The sequence below is a fragment of the Tachypleus tridentatus genome, chromosome 6 (assembly GCF_004210375.1).
Source record: "Tachypleus tridentatus isolate NWPU-2018 chromosome 6, ASM421037v1, whole genome shotgun sequence".
NCBI lineage: Eukaryota > Metazoa > Arthropoda > Merostomata > Xiphosura > Limulidae > Tachypleus > Tachypleus tridentatus.
The window spans coordinates 35401552-35422914 of NC_134830.1; the positions used below are offsets into that span (position 1 = coordinate 35401552).

The 21363-nt window shown below is 32.9% G+C and overlaps 2 protein-coding genes and 1 long non-coding RNA gene across 8 annotated transcripts in view; 2 read left to right on the forward strand and 1 right to left on the reverse strand.

Annotated features, from left to right (window-relative positions):
* Positions 1-7022, forward strand: part of LOC143252235 (retinoic acid receptor RXR-alpha-B-like) — a 94312-nt gene extending 87290 nt beyond the window's left edge. For both annotated transcript variants that reach the window (XM_076504067.1, XM_076504066.1), the window contains exon 8: positions 1302-7022. In XM_076504067.1, the coding sequence (XP_076360182.1) occupies positions 1302-1552 (251 nt within the window). In that variant the 3' untranslated portion in view covers positions 1553-7022. The remainder of the gene's footprint in view (positions 1-1301) is intronic.
* LOC143252236 (uncharacterized) overlaps positions 1-14318 on the reverse strand; it is a 27403-nt gene extending 13085 nt beyond the window's left edge. Inside the window, exons 1-2 of one of the 2 annotated variants that reach the window (XR_013028895.1) lie at positions 13886-14020; positions 13400-13424 (exon numbers count right to left, since the gene is read on the reverse strand). This is a non-coding gene — a long non-coding RNA (uncharacterized LOC143252236). The other variant, XR_013028896.1, reaches the window with a different exon arrangement.
* Positions 13606-21363, forward strand: part of LOC143252234 (uncharacterized) — a 56236-nt gene continuing 48478 nt past the window's right edge. For all 4 annotated transcript variants that reach the window (XR_013028893.1, XR_013028894.1, XM_076504064.1 and 1 more), the window contains exons 1-2: positions 13606-13624; positions 14014-16457. Coding sequence is in view for 2 of the 4 variants with exons in the window: in XM_076504064.1 (XP_076360179.1) it covers positions 13621-13624; positions 14014-16457 (2448 nt within the window). In the remaining 2 variants the exon portion in view is untranslated. The remainder of the gene's footprint in view (positions 13625-14013; positions 16458-21363) is intronic.

Here is a 21363-nt window from a genome sequence, read left to right on the forward strand (position 1 = left end):
TTTGTAATAAAGATAGCAAATTGACTGTAAATGTTTTGTGGGTTTCTGCTAGTACATACAATTTCTCTTATGGTAAAGAAAAACAACTTTAGTGTTTACATCACATTAGACTTTGTCTGAATATTGTTTATTCAGATTCTAAACTTTTTTTTCACTTCTAAAATAAGTTGCTTTTAAAGGGCTTGAAAGGAGTGAAAAGAAAATTTCTAGTAAAATACAAATAAATTTTGATAATAAATAAAAGTCATAGTCCAAATGGCTACTTGTGATAATCATGTTTGTGCTTGAAATATTAAAAAATATTTGTATCTCCGACATCTACCAACAGTTTGAGTGCAGTGCTTCTCCATACTGCGGTACGTGGGGGAATCCACAGTTGCGTCATTAGTACTTGCCAGCCAATCAGCGTTCGCGTCAATGGGCATTTCTTGTTTTTTAAGTGGCATAGAAACACCAATGCGATTGTTCACAAGATAGGAAACAAAGAGGCCTCATTCACCAGATTGTCTTGTTTCTGGCAAATCTAAAAGGACTAAAGCTGTGAAAGGGCTCTGTCTACAATCATTATGCTCAGTCATTTGAAATAGTTGGCATCTCTGAGCTAGCCATCACCACCCACTGTCAACTCTTTTACCAACAAATAGTGGGATTGACTATCGCATTATAATGCCCCCACAGCTGAAAGGGCGAGCGTGTTAGGCGTGATTGGGATTTGAACCCACTACCCTCAGATTATGAGTCGAGTTCCTGGCCAACAAGAGGAAGAAGAAGATAAACTTGATAATAAGAAAAATGTTACTTTTTAATAACACATTTTCTAGAAGATTATATAAATGGGAGTGTTTAGTTTATAATATATTGCAACAAGAATATAGCCTTTTGCTATATGGTATTGCGAGAAATATTCTTATTATAATCTTTCAGTGTCTTGCAGAAGTTTCATATAAAGAGCAGTTTCTTAAACTTCCCAACTTTTCTCTGAAGATAACTTTTAGAACCTTTAACCAACAACAATAAAAATTTTACATTTTCAATACCCAGGCTAATAAAGTATGTTATAAATTGTAATCAGAAATTACTTAAAGAGTACATGTAGTAATAAAAGCCAATAAATATAATTGTTAATACCTTCTTGTAGATTAGAAATTTAACAAAACTTGAAAAATAAGAGCATAAAAAGTAATTTCCTTTAGAAAATTTCTCAATAACAAAAGGTGGAAACAAAGCAAGCATTTCATTTTTCTTTGTTAAATACTTTCCAATACTGTAAATGACTGGATTTTATTTCTATTTCTTCCTAGAGGCCAAAAAGTTGAAATCAGTACAGCAAGTAGAGTCTCTGAGAGAAAAAGTGTATGCAGCACTTGAAGAATACTGTAAACAAACATATCCCGATCAGCAGGGTCGGTTTGCAAAGCTACTGCTTCGACTTCCAGCACTTAGAAGCATTGGTCTTACTTGTCTAGAACACTTGTTTTTCTTCAGGCTAATTAATGATACACCTATTGACAACTTTCTCTTGTCAATGCTGGAGGCTCCAAGGGATACCTGACCCGCTATCTGCCTCTTTAAAGTTGTAGCTCTCATTCAGGCTTGTTTTATACTCCCTGTCTTCACCTGCCATTTGTTTTTCATCTTCATTTTTCTCAGATCCATTTGCCCCAGCTGTGATTATACTGACAGTGTTCTTGTTGTTTGCAGCAATATTGCTCACTTCTTTCAGCATTTAGCATTAAATATGGTTTGTTAAATATTTATGATGCATCTGTTGGTTACATTTTTGATACCTTATAAAATGTCTAAATGTATGGTTGTACAGATAGAATAGCATTTGTTGTATAGTGAAGGACTCCTGATAACGTCTGTTAAGCACACTGGTGGAGGCCTCATGATGTAAAGAAATAGAGAGCGATATTTTGATAGTGTTTTAAAGTATTTTATTGGATAAACTTTAATGCTTGCTGGCATATAATGTTAAGGTTTCTTCCAAGTCTTGTATGTTGAATAATGCTATTTTATGAGAAAGGTATCTCTGTGAAAATATAACACTTTATTTTTCTCTCTTTTATTTTTTTATAAAACACTTACTAGTACTGTTACCTTTAACAAATTTTAATTTGGTTACTTAATGAGCATTATGAACTCAGCAAGTTCAAAAATAAAAGAAATTATTTATGATCTGTTTTAACTAGTTAATGTTAACGTAACTTCAAAAACTATTTAAAAGGTTAAAGAAACAGGAAAAGAATATGTGAGCACTTACATTTTTTTTTGGTAGGTGGGGGGATAGATCTTGATTTTAAAAATCATTCAAAATACAAATTCTTACAAGAACATGAAAATCGTTCCAGTTAACCCTTTAAATGCATGTGGAATTTTTGCAACCCAAACACTGTACACAGCACACTTGCATTCAACTGCTGGAAGTGGCTTGTACCCTATATGGCAAAACTGCAGTCAATAGGTTAAGAACTCACCCAGTAGATCATTGGTAAGTTGCAAAAACTTGGAGTTTGATTCCCCTATGTAAACAAAGCACAGATAGCTATTGTAGGAATTAATATTAAAAGGAAGTGGTAACGATAAGAAATACCCAATTTAAATATATTTAAAATAATCCATATATTTAAAAGTCAGGTAAGATTCAAAGGATAATTAATGTTAAAATGTTTTTGAAGCCTTTAATAACATTTTATAAATTTTTCTCTTTCAATTGAAAATTTAAAACATGTTAAAAAGGAATGCACACATTGATAAATTATGACATTTCTAGAATTACTTTACTGTACCCTTTGACAGCTTAAGTACATTTAGCATTCAAGCCTTTTTTTTTTTTGTCTTTCAAAGCAGCCGTACAAGCAGTGTATGTTTTATCACTTTCAGGAAGATAATACATGAATAATTTGTTATTAGTGAATATAACTGACTTTTGGAACAAAATAAAACAGGAGCACAGAATATCAGAATTTAATATTGAATGTTTTGCATTGACAAATAGCCTGTGTTGTCTGAGATGAAAACACTTAACAGCTGCTTAGAAAATAGTCACATGTTATTCACTTTTATGTTCTTATGGAAGATCTCAATTGTTGTGAGTTTTGTTTGGTAAAGAGTTTTAATATTGGGTACAATGTTACCAGATGTTATTAAAGGTCTAACCTTGACTTTTGATTATTGTTATAGCGTGAAGTACGTGAGCTTAAATAAGTTTCTAGACTTTGTTGTAAATATGTTGACTAAATTTAAGAAAGACTGTTTTGGTGTTATAACAGATAATGTTTGTTATGCCCACTTATGCTTGTGATATAAAGATTTATTGAAATTAAAGCAATTAAAATCCAATAATTTAGGAATCAGTTTCATCCTAATCCATTTGCTTGTTAAACCTAAACAAAAATTAGTGTCAAAGAATGGCTTTTAATTTTCCATTAGAAGTAATTTAATTTTTTTTATATTGCAAAATGTTGACTTTCATTGTTACTAGTTTTGTAGTTACTAATTTTCTAAAATTTATTCTTAGAAGTTTATGACAAAACTCAAAATATATTATATTTACTTAGGTCTGACTGAGATGTTTAACTGGTTTGCTTTTAAGCATGCAGAGAATATAAAAGTTCTAGTTTATTAATAATCCTTTTGATGAAATAAACAGATAACATGCAACACAACAAGAACATTTCACACTAACATCAGGTGTTTATGTACCTTTTACAAACAAAATATTTCCAAATACATCCAAACTTGTATTTTGGTACTCTCTCATTACATAACCCATGGTAACGTAATGTGATATTTCTAAATATTAATTCTGTTACATTCATAAATGAATTTTTTTCATCATTTGTAGACTTACAACCTAAGAAATTTCTTAATCTTTAAAGATTTTCATTATGTAATCTTCTTTTCTTGTATTTTACCTGTGAATGATATTTTCAGGTTTCAATCTGTTTAACTTCTCCTACTGTAACAAGTGGTTGTGGTGTGTTTTTTTGTCAGTTTTAAACTTGCACATCAGCATATTTTTAATCTTTCTCTCTCTTTTTTTCCTGTAACTTGAATTACTCTTTTAGTGTTTCATCCAGGCTTGAAAAGTGAACAAGACTGTTTTTAAAAATTAATAGACAACACATACTCATTATATTAGTGCTATTTAACTGTGAACTGTTTTAAACTATAAGCACACCACTGAGAACTTCTCTTGAAACTTCAAGATCTTGAGAGAGATTTGTTTCTTTATTGCTAAAATTTCAGTAAAACAACAAAAGGTAATGTGGTTATTAGCCAGGGTATTATTCTGCAGTAAATGTAATCCTCTTCTTTGTAGTATTCCCTTATTTGGCAAGTAAAAGCAACATTGCTAGCTATTCAATAAAAGCTTTGAATACTCTCAAGTTCAAAGCAATGCATACTACAGTGTTAGCAAGAACTCGTAACTTTATTAATTTCGTACAATTGGAAACTATTCGTTGGAAAGTTTCAATGTTACTTGCTTTACAAAAACTAACATTGGCACCATATTTAACTGTACTGGCTATTTCCTCTGTAGGTCCTAGTGTATTAAGGGCTTATTTTCAGTTTAAAGTTTAACTTTAAAGAGCAGAATTTAAAATACTGTTGCAAAAGGTTTCATTGGCTCCTTATCTGCAGAGTTTTATGAAATAAATTATCAACCATTCAGAAGTTTGTAATAAATTGGGTATGTTCCACAGGCTGTTGCTTAAAAGAAATTGAAGTACACCATATTGTGTGTTCTGCAATTGCTTGTCAGTTTATAGTCACACCATATGGCACATACTGCAGCTAAGGGGTTAATCTTATCGTTTAATAGTTAACATTTCGAGATCATATCAAAAAGTGTTATCATACTTAACAAGTATAGGGTTATTTCAATAAGGAAGAAGACAAAAGAATGTAGTAGTTTGTTTGTTTTTTTATCAGAAAGGGAAATTTTAAAAAGGCAAGCTGAATGAATGAATGCTCTTTTTAAATTTTCAATAAATTCTCTCTGAGGGAAAAATTTAAATATTTTTAAAAAATCAATTTACATGAAATATTCACCAAGTCTAATTTGAAGTGTGCTCTCAACAATGCCAGTTTCTTTTAATTTAAAAAAATTGTTAAAAACACAGAGGTAATGAAAAGTAAAACCAAAGGATATTAAATATTTTTTGGGTGAGAATTGGTAATTCTAAAACTGAAAAGTTCTTTGATCACATTAACTTTAATTTAACTTTAATTTATACAATGTTTAAGTAATGTAAATCGACTGATTAGATAGGACATTATTTTGTTTCAATTAAGGTAGAGCAACTACAACCTTGTTTATAATAAATATCCTGAATCAAGTTGCACAATAATGACCATCATTATACTGCCAAATATTAGTATTCATTTACTATTTTGAATTTGTCTTTTAATTGTATATGGACATAAGTGGTAGATCAGTTTCACAATATTCATATTATTCTCTCTTATTTGTAACATGCATTTATCAGATAAATTTGCATCATGTGGTTTCAACACTTTTATAGTACAGTGGTGTTGTTAGCTATAATAGTGGAGTGTGTGTTTTATCACTCCTTAAATAATAAATGAAAAGGTACTGTTTATTTTAACAGTTGTAGAAAGGAATATACAGGTTTAAAACTTGAATTGCATGGAACTTGTACTATTCTTTAAGTGATATTAATGTGTAAACTTATTTTATCAACTGGGCATTAACTTGATCTATTTAGGAACTAGGAAACATTTTCATTCACAGGTGACAATCTGATAATTAAAACATTTGTAGTGTGGTACAAACATTTTCAATAAATATGATCATTATTTTAATTTTAGTTAATATGGAACTTGAATTTTGGGTATTTCTTGAATTCACAAACTTTTTAGTGTCAATATAGCATAGCATTTGGTTGGGTTAAGTAATCAACCAGGCTTTGAGGGAATTTGTATTTTGTATGTTTATATAAGTTTTTTAATGAGCTGTTTTAATATGTTAGAAAAACATCTTAAATAGTTAGTTAGAAGACCTTGAAACTAAATTCACCTTTAAAATAATAAAATAAACAAAAAAAAAACAGTTTTATGCAGTATGATCAACCAAGTGTTGTAGAATTATAGTTTACAGGACAATTTATTAATTTCTCAAAGCCATTATTTCAACTTGTTTGAAATCAATAACTGATAATCAGATGGACTATCAGAATTAAAAAAAAAAAAAATGTTGTTATACTTGTCACCAGTGACTTTCTTAAACCAAAACTATAATACTCATAATTTTAACAATTGTTGATTACTGAATTTGTATTTACATCATTTTCCATATAATAGTTAAGAAAATTACTACTTTGTTTAGATAAAAACAGTAATAATAATTTAGTGCCTTTATGTTTTGAGTCAGAACATACATTTATTGAGTATGCATTCTGAACAATACATGGAAACATTTACATTCAAGTTTATTTTAAAACAATTTATAATACAAGTTTATAAAGAATAAACCTTGTAGCCTTTTTTTTTCCTCTTCATAGAATCATTTGTGTGGGTTTGATGTAACACTAATGGTAACTTGGAATAATTAGAAAGTTGCTTCTCATTCAGAAATAGTTGTAAACTATGGTGAATAACAGTTATCACATCTGTTGAGCATTTTTAACTTTATAACAAAAAGTAACATTTTATGGATTGCCTCTTTCTTTTAAAATGTTAATAGAAAATTTGAACTTCTGTAGTTCAGAAGTTTTTACAAGAAAATTTAATATGCCAAAAGAAGCTGTTGTATATATAATTTCTGTAACTAAAGCTTTCGCTCTATTCTAAGTATTGGCTACATCCAAATACTGTTTGCATTCCTATGTGTACCTGGTTATTATATAAAAATACAAGTGTTCTGTACCTGTGAATTTTTTTCTTTTAACAGTACAATGTTTATATTTACAATCAAAACATTATGTAACCTGCAATTGCTGGTAGTTAATTCAGCTAGTAATTAAAATTTGGGTTAAAAACATGTTTTTTTACTTCATATATTGCTTGTTTTATTTTCATACAGACTTACATCTCATCAAGAAAAAACACACACATACAAATTATTATGCATGTTAGTCATTTCTTTTCATGATATTATATTCATAAAAAAAAACAACTGTTATTGATATTGTGCAGAGTAAATAATCGTTTGTAGGTACGGTTTATTTTGAACGTGTCATACAAACCTGGTGGAGATAATTTTTGAAACATTTCTAATTAAATCATTTGCTATCAAAATTATATTAAATTGAAGACTTATGCAACCATCAAAAATTGTTTTAATGTGGAAACATCTGGTCAAAATAAATAGAAAGGACAGCATCACTATATTTATTTTACTAAATTAATCAGAATTATGTTGACCAACATAACCAAACATAAAATCAAATTAGTTTTCCGAAAGACTGTACATAGAATTTTCTTGCAAGAAGATAGTTGAAACCAAAACTAAGTGAGCATGTAAGTGTTGCTATTAAATATATTGTCAATGTAGTATAGTTCATAATTTGTAACAAACATAGGATAAGAAAAACAACAGTATTTACAATAGAAAGTCATACAAGACATTTTAGTTTTCATTTGTTCTAGGCACTTTATGTTTAACTAGAAAAAAATGAGAACAATGTTAAACTTGACAGTTATTGCCATGTCATTTGAGAGCCATTTTTGGATACAATACAGTCCCTTAAGATGGCACACCAAAATGTTCCGAAATATAATATTCAAGGTAAGATGTCCAATTGTAGAAACCTTATGCAAATTGTGCATTTTTCTATCTATCGTTTTTATTTTAAAATGTGTTAAGTTTATTATGCAAATGCTACTAAAAAGTATCAAAAATACATGTAGTAAATAAAGACAATTTTAATTATATACTGAAGTGCAAGTTCATGGTTACTATACATTGAGACCTAAACTCTAATAAGCCAGTACCAGGCAGCAATGAACAATACTTCTAATAACAGTAACACTATATTGTCCCTTCCATGAAAATGAAGAAATAATCCTTTTTCCTTCACATTTGGATCCCTAGTATGATCCATGGTTAGCATGCTGGACTGTGGATCTGAGGTACTATGTTTTCCAGAAAGTGAATGCAAACACATCACACTTCATGGCCATGTGTGAATTACAAGAGTAATGGTTAAATTCCACCATTTGATTAGACTATTTCAAGGGTTGGTGGTGGATGTTGTTGACTAGCTGCTGTCCCACTTGTTTATGACTTCAAAATTAGAGATGAGAAATGTAACTAGTATTGGAGTGCATTTGCATCAATTCAACAGTTTTTGGTAACTGGGAACCCACTAACTGTCCAAAACTTCTTTTTTTTTTTTTTTTGAATAAAAAAAAAAAAGCAAGAATTTGAAAAGCTTACATCAATTATGTAAAAATTAAAACAGATTTGAACTAAAAGAAAAAAACAAACTCCATTAACATTTATTCAGAGAATACTCAGATATCATAAAACTTATTCATCTTGTAATTATCCTATTCATTATACTCATGAAGTTAGAAAAACATGTTGGTTCAAGACTTCTTGAACCAAATGTTAAAAACACTGGAACCCAAGCACTTTCAAAAGATTGGTCCATCTTTCAAAAGCACTTGGGTTACGAGGTTTTACCAGTTGTACCTATACATTAGCCAATACTGTATTGTTGATCAGTCATATCTTCCTGAAATCAAAATTCACACCTGTTCATTGTTTAGAAGTAGAAAAATATAATGACTGACTTTTTCCAAAGCAATTAATTTCTTAGATGTTGAAAGGTAAGTGCATTTCTTTTGCAGAACTTCTAGGTATATTTTTTTCTTCCAGAAGGCCTCCCCATTTGCACAGCAGTATGTCTGTGAACTCGCATCCCTAGAAACCAGGTTTCGATACCTATGGTAGACAGAACACAAATGGCCCATTGTGTAGCTTTGTGCTTAATTCCAAACAATCAATTAGTTCTTCCAGAAGTACAAGTGTGATATCTTCAGGTAAAAACTGCAGATTTATTTAAGAAAAAGTCAGATTCTGATTATATAATATAAGAGAGTCCACATTACTTAGTGTGTGTGAAATAATGAGATTGGACAAAGTTGGTGAAAACTAAAATAATCCTTTACTCTAACAAAGAAAACAAAGTAGATACTTATACAAATACAGTTGCTTCTATTAGGTTGTGCTTAATCCTATGGCTTTCTTTCAAAAAAGATTTTGATAGAAATAAACAATGATCTTGATGTAAGTTACCTTACAATGTTGTAGTAGAGCTGAACCAAGAAAGTCCACCTAAATGCAACAGATACTCTATGTCCAGTCCACAGCATCACCTTGCAATTTTTATTCTCTCACAGCTTTGGTCAGCTGCATTTGTTTAGATGAAAATGAACTCAACCAATATAGTTATTACAGTGATAATGAAGATGTTACCTCACTAGTTTTTTTGAGTATAAACTACAAATATCAAAAGAAACAAAGCCGTTTATGCCAAAACTGCATACAAAAAAAATTTCCTTTTTTTAAATTTGAAACATCCTTGAAGCAGGTATGAAATGTATTGCATAAAACAATTCTCTGTTCCAGGCTTTGTGAACCTGACGATGATCAAAGAAGGTCGAAACGTTGTTCGCTCTTCTACGTAAAATATTTTCTCAACTCAAAGGAGCCGTTTTTGCATATATAAGCTTGTCCTTAGACCAACATCTAAATTTAACTTAGAAACCAAGAGCCTTTGAACTCATAAAATATTCAAAAAACAAACTTTTCTTTTATTCTTTAAAATATATACACATAGCAATCACAAAATAATGATGAATTATACTTACTTCAGGAAAAAATTCTTTAACTAAAAATTTTAATAAAATTTTCACTGGAGCATCCACCAAAGGAATCTTTAGAAGTTGGAATATCTGAACACATTCTGTGCTTCATCCAAAGTGTTCTTAGACTTCAATGAGAGTCGACAATGATGCTACTGTTTTATTAGAGAACTTAACCAAAATTATCAGTAGTATGATATGGAACCAAAGAAACTGCAAACTTCTTTCTTTGTTACGAGTCAAAAGTCAATCTCTTACTGTAACTACTTTAGTCAGTTCTCTTGAGACTCAACCTCTACTCACAATGTGACCAATAAACTCCACCTCAATTTGCATGAATGATCAGCTACTTGAGAGTAGCTAGTGAATGACTGGACGTGGAGTCCACAAATGCTATCTCTCATGCTAAAAACTATTTTAGCACTGATTTCATTTTTCAGCTCAACATACAAGTATCCAGACATTACATTCAATGTGTTGAACCAATGAGAGCCTTCTAAAAAGTGTCCAGACATTTGTCCATAAACAGTAAGAAAGACATCAGTGTGAGTTACCTAGTTCACCTATTGAAAAATCTATGCATACTATCCTTCCTGATAATTACTACTGGAGACAGCCAGATACTTTCTGAATGGTTCTATAAACAAGTCCTGCAGAATCTGCTGTATATCAGCACTGACAATTTCCCTAATGCTCCATGAAGTCAACATACTGACTGACTTGTATGGCATCCATCACCTGTTTCTATGTGATGTTGCATCATTATTGTTCAACTCCATTGGTCATCTAGTCCCATAAACTGTTTTTCCCAGTAAGGTACTTTAACTTCACTGGATCTAGACTCTTAACTAATTAATCAGGCTTGTTCATAGCCTCGTATTTGCCTTTCACGATGATGCAATGGACACAATCCTAGCAGATATTGCTAGTATCAGTTACTTTTCTCATCATGCCTAGATGTTCATTTGTACAGCAAGTTGTCCATAGTCACCATTCATTTCATGCACAGCTTCTACAGTCACAGTGTATGTTATAGATGCACTGGACTTTGTCGAGGTTAAATCACAAAACATCACCTACGTACTGGGAAGTACTATAAATATTTTGTTACATAAACTAATAGAGTCTACCATTTCTTGGCTAGCTTAGGTCAGCACTGGATGAATTTTCCACAGAACATCAATTTCCCATTGCATAAGCAAAAGTGATTGATGAACTACACAGTACATATATCATTAAGATACTGGTTCCAGATCTGGGATCAAAGAAGACTACTTTTATTCTGTGGGTGACACTTCCTACACTGAAATGAAGATCCACTTCTAATATCTAGTCTATTGCTGTTTACCAGAGCAAAGTTGGTATTTACTGGTTGTTGTGTTGATCATACTTCGAGAACCTGAAAGATTCCGAGATTCATTAGGGTACTTACCACTTTGGCATCTACCAGAAATCCAACCTCTCAATCATGTACCTTTATTGGCACTTACAGAAGTAGACTTGCCATTAAACTCTTTTGTGCTAGTTAACCAAGGTTCCTCAATCTGAGACTAGAGCTCTATTAACTTTTCCAAAGTATTTTACACAGCATTCACAACTTGTTGATTTGGTGGGCAATACTTATACGCTTGTTTATTTTGTTGCTTGGGAAAGTACTGCTATTATGGATTGGAAGAGGAGGATGATTTGCTGGAACCAATAGTTTTGCTGTGTTGCAAAGACAAACAGTTTCTTTGCCAATACCGCACTAAAGAAGTAGATAATTTGCTCTTCTATGTGATGTGTAGACAAAGGCATAATCTTTGTTATTTTACAGCTATATGAATTTGATTTGTTTTGAAGTTTCATGCAAAGCTACACAAGGGCTATCTGCTCTATCCATCCCTAATTTAACAGCAATAGATTAAAGAGACAATAACTAGTCAATACTACCAACTCTTAGGTATTAGTTTACCAATGAATAGCAGAAATGACCATCACTTATGGTACTCTCATGACTAAAAGAACGAGCATCTTTGGTGGTATGGAGATTCAAAACTGCAACCTGTGCTAGGTCAATTAAGCCAGTAAAAGGTATTACAATGCTAATCCTTTCAACCTGGATGTTGTATGTTACTGACACTCCTTCCATCAAAATATACATTACCTATTACAGAGAACAAACAAAAAAACAAACACTTAGAGTAATGCTGTAGATAAACCAAACAAAGAAAAAAAATCTAAAAAATTGCATTATCACTAGAGTACACATGAAATATACCTGCATATAACACAAAATAGCAATCTAATACTAGTTCAAAACAAGATATTTGGCTAATTTAAACTAGCAAATTTCCAGTAGTAATTTAATTTATATTAAAAGCTAGAATAGATTTATACTTGTAACCTAAGATGTTCTTTGATAAATAAATAACTTATGACTCCCTTTCCTGATCACATGAGTAACCAGTGAGTATTTGTTATCTATAACTAAATGACATCTTATAAAAATTAAAATGCATAGCCATGTCACAAGCCACAAAGGTTTATCATTTAGAACTCTTCAAACAAAGGAGAACAACTTAGTCAAAACACCTGTGGTTACACTTAAACTTGTAGAACGGCTGAATGATCACAGCTGAAAATGCAAAAGTTAAACTTCAATAAAATATTGTGTGCTTTAATCTTTGACCTTTCAATACACAACCCAGCATGCTTACCACCAGGTCACATCTGGTCCTACAACTGGGTTTTCTTTATTATTTTCTACGTATGTAAAATATAAACAATATTCTTCTGACATTTTTTTTTATCTTCTGTTTCTTTACGCTGCACCCTAACAATTCAGTATAAATTAAAAACAAATCAACAGTCATGGTATATTCATTAACACACACAATTGTATATTTCCTCCATCGATTTATTTCTAATGATAAGTGCAAGTCAATTAAAAAAGGCAAAGATATAAAATGGTGAATTCTGAGCTTTTGTCACTATAGTTGCAAGTTATCAAAAGATTTCATTGACAGTCAACAGATGGCAGCATAAAATTAGTATGTATGACGTCATAACATTACTTACACTTTCAAAACAAGAATTATTTTAATTTTCGATTAAGCATGATACGGCGATTACAATTCTTACCCCTTTTGTTATTAACTAATTTAAATTGTTTGTACAAAATACATAAAAGGTAGTAAAAGTAAATAATATGTTTATCAATGTTTATAAAGGTAAACATATTATTGATTATTTTGGGGTCTACGTAAGCCTTTTTATACGTACAAGCTTAAGCTGCAATTTAATTGTCGTTAAAAGAGAAGTTACCATTTGAGGCCATGCAACTACCACAATCTTAGATTCTTAGGGTACAAACCTCACAGGTTGGTAGACTAATGTAGTTTTAATTGTAAGTGTACCCTTCGTATTACTTTTCAGACTTAAAATGTCCGAATTACTACGTTTGTATTGTCTTTTAAATAGTACTGGTGTTTATACTCGGATAAACCAGCTACAAAAATACAAAACTAAAAATAGTAGAATAATATATATATATATATATATATATTATATAATATACCTATTTTTCAGCTGCAGGACGTAGGCTAGAACAAAACAAAGTAATATTAATAGTAATTTCACAATATATTATTTTAATACGTCAGAGTTGACGTTAGCTAACTGAAACGGTAATGAATGCTTTCCTTAAAGTAGTTCTTAGTCGTATCGAAAGCTTTAATAATGATGGCGGCATAATAAAATTTAGCTTTCAGTGTGATATTAAAACAATTATACTTACATATGTGTAAGTGTGTTAAAATATATTATTTCATCATTGAAAGATTTTCTAACTAAAATAGATTGAATAAATGAAACCAGTAAATAAAATGATAGTTATTTTATGCATTTTACTGGAATAAAAACGTAAATCACAGTGTTAAAAATAAGTAGAAATGTTTGTTTATTTTCTTAAATAAAATGTGAGGTTATTTTAATTAATAATTTGTTATTCGGAAAATATTTTCCTGGTGGAAAAGAAAGAGAACGAACCCCGAAACTCACTTACTTGGACCACAGTTTCATAAGACCACCAGCCACGTTGAATTATAATTACTCGACAAGTACCTCATACGCTTATTATAAAATAAATAAATAGAACAGAGTTAGTAATTAACAGTTTGTTTCTTTCCCAAGCTAGCAAGAAGACAAAGTATTACCTACAACTACGAAGCAAGTTTCAGGGAGGGCCTCAATCACTAACCATGTACGCTACTGGAGTTGAACACAACATTACTGAAGATAGTGACAAACCCGAATGGCTAAAAGAGTTGATAATGAAGAAAGGGACTTCGGGTCGAGCTAGCTCATCTCTCGTGAAACTGGTAGACAGAAATCGTGCAGATTCGAGTAGGGAACTATTGCAACAATCCACACACGAGTCAGAGTGTGAGGGAACAAAAATTACTACCCAGGTTATTCACCTTCCTAAAACCGAGACGAGCAGTGTGAACACCCCGGGTAGTTTAAATACATGTTCTAATGTGTTGGCTACGTCACGCGTGCTCACTTGCCATGGAACGGGAGGGGGCACTGTGCCAGGAACAGAGGAAAACGTCCCAGCGAAAGTTGTAGGGGTATTTGACGTACCGGTTAGCGCCAGCAGTTCAGGGTTGATTTCCTCAGGGAGAAGTCCCTTGTCAAGTTCTATGCAGCATAACTTAGTTGTTGGGCATGGTCATACTTTAACCAGCAGTTTTCGCACGCCGTTAGTAGCTAGGTCAGCTTCTGATAAAATGGGCGAAGATTATACCACAGTTTCAAGTGAACATGGTGACATAAATGGTTATGGTTCCACTTCTGAATATTCAAAAATCAATAGTCCTACATCGTCATCCACCTTTAGCGATCTTAGTCATAACCAGCCTTCGTCCTCTGATGAGAGTGAACAGGAACTAGAATATGGTCCTGGAATTGTGGACAAATTGAAATCTAGGTTCATTAATATTTCTTTGAGGGAGAAACTTGGAGGGTCTAATGGAGCTTTGAGGCGCTATTCTAGCATGGAAAACTTGCTCGATAAAGATACTCGTATGTTTCAGGCCACTGGACTGTCGACTGTAGAACGGCCGTTTGATGCAAGAAACAGAACGAATAGTAATTTACCTGTGTTTTTCAGTAATATGAAAAAAGTTAAAAGCATGGAAACATTATTGTTTGAATCAGAAAAGACCCGTAAGCACAATGTGTTTTCTGTTACTTCCCAGCCTGTTCTCAGGAAGACAAGTAAAAAAGCAATCAAACGCCCCAGATCTAACCACCCTCGATCAATGCTCATCAACGAAGATGTTGTGATAATCGAAAATAATGTAAATACAGAATGCTCTAACAACAATCTTCCAAGTTGGGGAAAAGTATTTAAACGTAGAGACGTTAACTGCCAAACGTCAACCTCGAGTATCACTGATGATGAACTTCCAAAGCCAGATACTGTCCGTAATTACAAACGTTTATTTGAACCATTAGATAAAAAATCTACATCCCAAAGTAACGTCAGAAGAAAACCACCTGTTGTAAGGGCCATTGCTACATTTTCAGGTAGTAAATTCACTAATACTATTACCAATTCTGATACCCAGGAAACAGCGATTGCTCAACAGATTAGTAAGCAACAGGATAGTATAGAAAATGTTTTGATTCAGCAGGATGAAGCAGAATCAAACTGTAATATTAAACATGCCAAATACAGTGCCAAAGGATTACTTACTAATGGGAATCAATTCCAGGTACAACTTGATGGCATTTCGCAAAAAACGGAACTGACTTATCCAGAATTGCGTAATAATCGCGAAGAAAAAGGTACAGAACATACTTTTGATATACGTGGCTCAGAAAATGTAAACGTGACTCTAAAAAGTCAACAGAATTATAAAGAAAACAATGTTGGGAAAGGAAGTGATGCTGAGGTCAGATTTGCTCCCAGTGAAACGTTTAAGTCTGAAGTTTCCTCTACGGTCAATCCTCTTCTACAGCAAAAGCTAAACGAAAAACCAGTAGCTAACATTAAACCTATTCCTAAATTAAGTCAGAGCGTTTTAGTTCATAGTTCCAAGGAAAATCTGCCTATTTCTCATGTCATTAGTACAAAAGTTGACAAAGAAAAGGTGATTACTGGGGATTTAGAAGGTAAACTTACAAATGAAAATGCTGGCTCAGAGTACTCAAACACATCTGTGGCACAACAGAAACCACCTATTACCGATATCGAAGCAGAAGATGTTCCCAAGTCCATTGCTTCATTAGGAAGCAGAAAAACATGGCAAAAACCACCTGCATCAACATCATCCGTTGTGTTCGACTTTCGAGGAAAGAATGTAAAAAGTAATATCGCTCTAACGCCAGCTCCTTTTGGTTGTAAACCAATAAAAGTTGCCAAGAAAGTTCGTGTGGATGGTAGAGAGAGTAAAAACGGCATTGTAAATGGTATAATGATAGATGGAAGTAATGGAAATGATTTTGAAGATGAAGAGTTTGAGAATCCAGGATTAGGTGCTGATTTACCCCATCCATCAGGAATAGTGTTTGAAGGAGAAAATGTCATAATTGGAAAAGGAGCTCTTTTGGCAGTCAGGAACAAAAAGGTAAGTTTGTACTCATTTGATTGGCATACATAACTTGCATACATCTCTCTTGAATCTCATTATTCGCAGGTATTCAAGACTGATATATATCTTACCGATGAATGTTATGATAAGTGTAACTGATACATACATATATGTATTGGACGATTTATATGTGTTACAGTGAAACTTTGTAAAATGTTATGTATTTCATTAAGAATCATAGTATTTTACAACTTTGTTTAAAGTGTTAAGTTATAATTAAATGATACGTTTTGATGCTATTCCCATGTCGTTCTTTTTCATAGTAAATTTAATTTATTAGAAAAATATTTTTAACATGATCAAGTCGAATTAAAAGGGACATTTGTTTTTTTTAACTTTTAGCTATAGATAAATGCTAACCAATCGTTATTATTTTACTACAGCAATTTTTAGGTGTTGTGTTTTCTTATAACAAAGTCACATGGAGTTATCTCCTGTGTTCACCAAGGGGAATCGAACCCCTGATTTTAGCCTTGTAAATCCGAATACTTACTGCTGTCACACCGCGGTTCTGTTTTTGTGTGCTTATTTCGAATTAAGCACAAAGCAACACAGTGGGCTGTCTGTGCTCTGCCCAGTAACAGAAACCCGATTTCTAGGGATGCAAGTCTGCAGACGTATCGCTGTGCCACTAGGGAGCCTATAGGAATACAAATAAATTATAACTTTTACGCCTATTACTTGTTTATTGTGTGTGTTGTTGTTTAAGTCCAAAATCTCAAGTGTGTTATCTACACTGTACCCACTGCTGAACATACCAAATACTATCCACTATAGTTGAAAAGAGTTTAATTAACCATACTTTCACATTACTTTTGGTTTTCTACCGTTACTACTACTGTCACTACTGATAGAAACATTTCTATAGCCTTAGTGCTTGTCAATTAACCTTTCCGTAGTAATACTGACTTGTTCATAAGAAAACTGACTGCCATATAATTAAAATCTTCGTTTAAAGAAAAGCAGAGTGTGCCTACCGAACAACATCAACTAAAAACTGAAGATTACTATTTATGTTCATTGTAAGTGTTTTTTTCCTCTGGGGAGGGTGGGGTGAATATTTAAACCAAAAACCTTTATCTCAAGGCAGTGTTTTGGAGTGGTGATTATTAAGAGAGGTGTATCAGTTATAACATTCTTTCTAGACTCGAAAGTATTAAGAACTTACGGGTGTACCCAGAGAATATTATGCTGATCACATTATATCTGTCATGTCCAGTGCCGACGAGGCCTTTCGGCTATTGGCAGAATCAGGTTTTCCCATAAAAATAAAAAAGTTTGGTATGTCCGCTTAGTTTTATCCTGTATTATTCGAGAATGTTTTTTTGTTAACCATCCTATAATCAAGATATCAAATAGATGTGTGTGCCCGAAATATTACAACTATCAGTAATAAGGCGCTAGAACAAAATGTATCCATGACAGTGAAAAATGTGACTTAACACAAAAACTGTTATTGCATAACGTATTCACGTTGTTAATCGAAAAGTAAAATAATGCATATTTCTCTTGCCCTGGCATAGCCTGGTGGACAGTGCATTGGACTTATAATCTGAGGATCATGAATTTGAATTCCGTGGGAGCGTTATATATGAAGGTCAATCCCACTTGTGATCGGGAGAGAGTAACCACCCACCGTCAACTATCTGCTTTTCCTTTAGTCCAGTAGTTCCCAACCTAAGGCCCACGAAGATAATATTGGGTTTTTGTGTGCTATTTTCTTTAATTAAATAATGCACGAAATGGTAAAGAGTGGACTCCATGGGTAAAGAATAATAATAAAAGTGGTCCTTGGTGATGAAAATGTTGGGAACCACTTTACAGATAGGAACAGCTATAATCCTTAAGTAGCTTTGCTCGAAATTCAACAAAAGTATAGTACTCATAATTGTATACTCTAATCATTTTGTCGTGACGACAGAGCCCGGCATCGCCAGGTGGGTTAAAGTGTTTGACTCGTAATCTGAGGGTCGCGGGTTCTAATCTCGGTCGCACCAAATATGCTCGCCCTTTCAGCCGTGGGGGTGTCATAATATAACGGTCAATCCCACTTTTCGTTAGTAAAAGAGTAGACCAAGAGTTGGCGGTGGGTGGTGATGACTAGCTGCCTTCCCTGTAGTCTTACACTGCTAAATTAGGGACGGCTAGCGCAGATAGCCCCCGAAATTAAAAAACAAACAAAACGGGACGACAGTGGTTTATACAAATATAGCATACGTATAAATAAAACACGCGGTTAAAGCGAAATATATTAATGTGGCTAAACAGTTTTTGTTTTAAAAATGCATATTTGTTATTTTAACTATGTATATCTATAAGTGAACTTACGAAAATATTTTCTGCTTGTGTGCGGCTTTTATTTATTCCTAATTTTAATATCTTGTAAATGACAGATTCCTCGAATTTAATCTGATAACACAGGTACAAAATGCAGCCGCTACTTTCATGTTTGGCTCGGCATGGCCAGGTGGTTAATGCACTCGACTCGTAATCTTATGGTCGCGGGTTCGAATCCCTGTCGCATCAAACATGCTCGACATTTCAGCCTTAGAGTTGGCGGTGGGTGGTGGTGACTAGCTGCCTTCCCTCTAGTCTTACACTGCTAAATTAGAAACTCGAATAATTAGGTTTGGTTGGTTTGTTTTGAAAACCAACCACCTTTTCTCATCGTAGCATTAATTAAGACAATTTAATTTATGACAGTAACTAAAATCTACCAAGACAACTAGTTCAAATTTAAATTAATCGAAAATCTATAGTTCGATGTGACCAACACTTTGTTAAATGATGAACGACAATTATCCGATCGTCGAAGTGACTTATAGCCTGTTACATTGTTCAATAAACCATATAGATATCAGTTCACAGTGATTACATACAATCATTGTATAACAGTGTTTGTTTATTGTACTCTGTTTAAAATTTATTTGTACAAACGAGTTATCATTGCAGACAAAGATATGCAAACACACTTTTATTTTATATTTGTTTGTTTCTATTTTGTATATCAAAATGCTTCCTTGTGCTGCTTCAGAATGTTGCTATTGCAAAGGTGTAGACCAGACTTTTAGCCATTGCTCGAAATATACAGCTGGTGACGTAGATTGTATTCACACACACCTTTTCGTGTTTTCATATTGAAAATACAGGGCCTTAAATGCTCTAACTTTGCAGCTAGATTTAGCTTCTTGCACTTGGTCTCACATTTCTGCATGAATGACTACGCTATTATTTCTGCAGGGGTTTTATCATTAAGACGGCTACAGAGCATGCGTGAAGCAAGCACTTTCTTTCAACCCATTTTTTTCGAGACCATGATATTTCAGAAAGAATATGTGTGTGTGTGTTTGGAATTAAGCACAAAGCTACACAAAGGGCTATCTGTGCTCTGTCCACCACGAGTATTGAAACCCAGATTATAGCGTTATAAGTCCACAGACACACCACTATGACGCTGGAGGGCAGTTTTCAAGTGTCTAATGTTTTGGGTTTTGAAAAAATAGTTAACACTTGATAAATTCTTCATAACTGGTGTTATTATAGGTATTTTAAAACAAACGGTTTTAGCTTTATCAATAATACTAAAGGTATTTTGACAGATAAATTTATTAATTTTGAATAGAATGTATGCCGACTAATTTACACAGTTTTTAAAGATTAATTATTACGTGAAAAATGTCGAAACTGCCTTTACATATCTGTCATTACAATATTGTTTTTTCGTTGGCTGGTTCTTTCAAAATTATGTGATGAAAAGAGTTCAACGTTTAGTCATGTAGCAATAACAAATTAGTTTTGTTTTTTCATAGGCTTGTACAGTTTGTATCTTGTTGTAGGCCTACGTTTTCAGTCCCGCTATCTGAACTGCGCTAACGTAAAGAAACAACTTGCTTGTTCAAGGTTTCTCAATATGTGCGGTAGCTAATACAGATTCAGAAACGTAAATACGCTGACTGATTCATTCTACCGGCTGGAGAAACGTATTTTAAGTTCTTGATGTTTTAATGTAAATTTTCTTAGCTTGTTTTCTAGTTTATCAGTATTTATAATCTATTCTTGTTCTCCATACTTCGTAAAGCCTCTTTTTCTTTAATATTCTTAAATATTCTAGGACCATTATGATTTTAACGTCATGTACACTCTAGCTAACATCGCAATTACAACACAAAAGATATAGCTTATACAACTATTTTAATATGTGTATAAATTCAGTACTAGTTAGGCCTAGTGTGGGAAAAAAAATGATAATTTGGAATTTCACTGCGAATAAAAATCTGTTTTACATGTGAATGAATAGACGAATATTATGTCTTTGGAATTTTTGCTTATACACCTATTACATGTTTTCGAAAATAACTGTCAAACAATATGACCAGATGGACAAGACTGAATAATACTAGCAATATGCTTCAATTATACTACTGAAACATCGTAATTCATGAATATTTCTAGTCATAAAATTCAGTTACCTCCAGACAGCCTGTTTATTAAATTATGTAAATAAATCATACAAGATGACGGTGACCCATAGAGCTGTACATCTTCATTAGTTTATACCCGATAAAGATACACGTTAATTTTTGGTTTGAATTTCGCACAAAGCTACTCAAGGGTTATCTGCGCTAACCGTCGCTAATTTAGCAGTGTAAGACTAGAGGGAAGGCAGCTAGTCATCACCACCCACCGCCAGCTCTTGGGATACTGTTTTACCAATGAATAGTGGCATTGACCGTAACATTATAACGCCCCTACGACTGAAAGGGGAACATGTTAGGCGAGACAGGGATTCGAACCCGCGACCCTCAGATTACAAGTCGAACACCTTAACCCACCTGGCCCTGCTGAGCCTACCCGTTAGTTGAATCAAAATGTCAACTTCTTA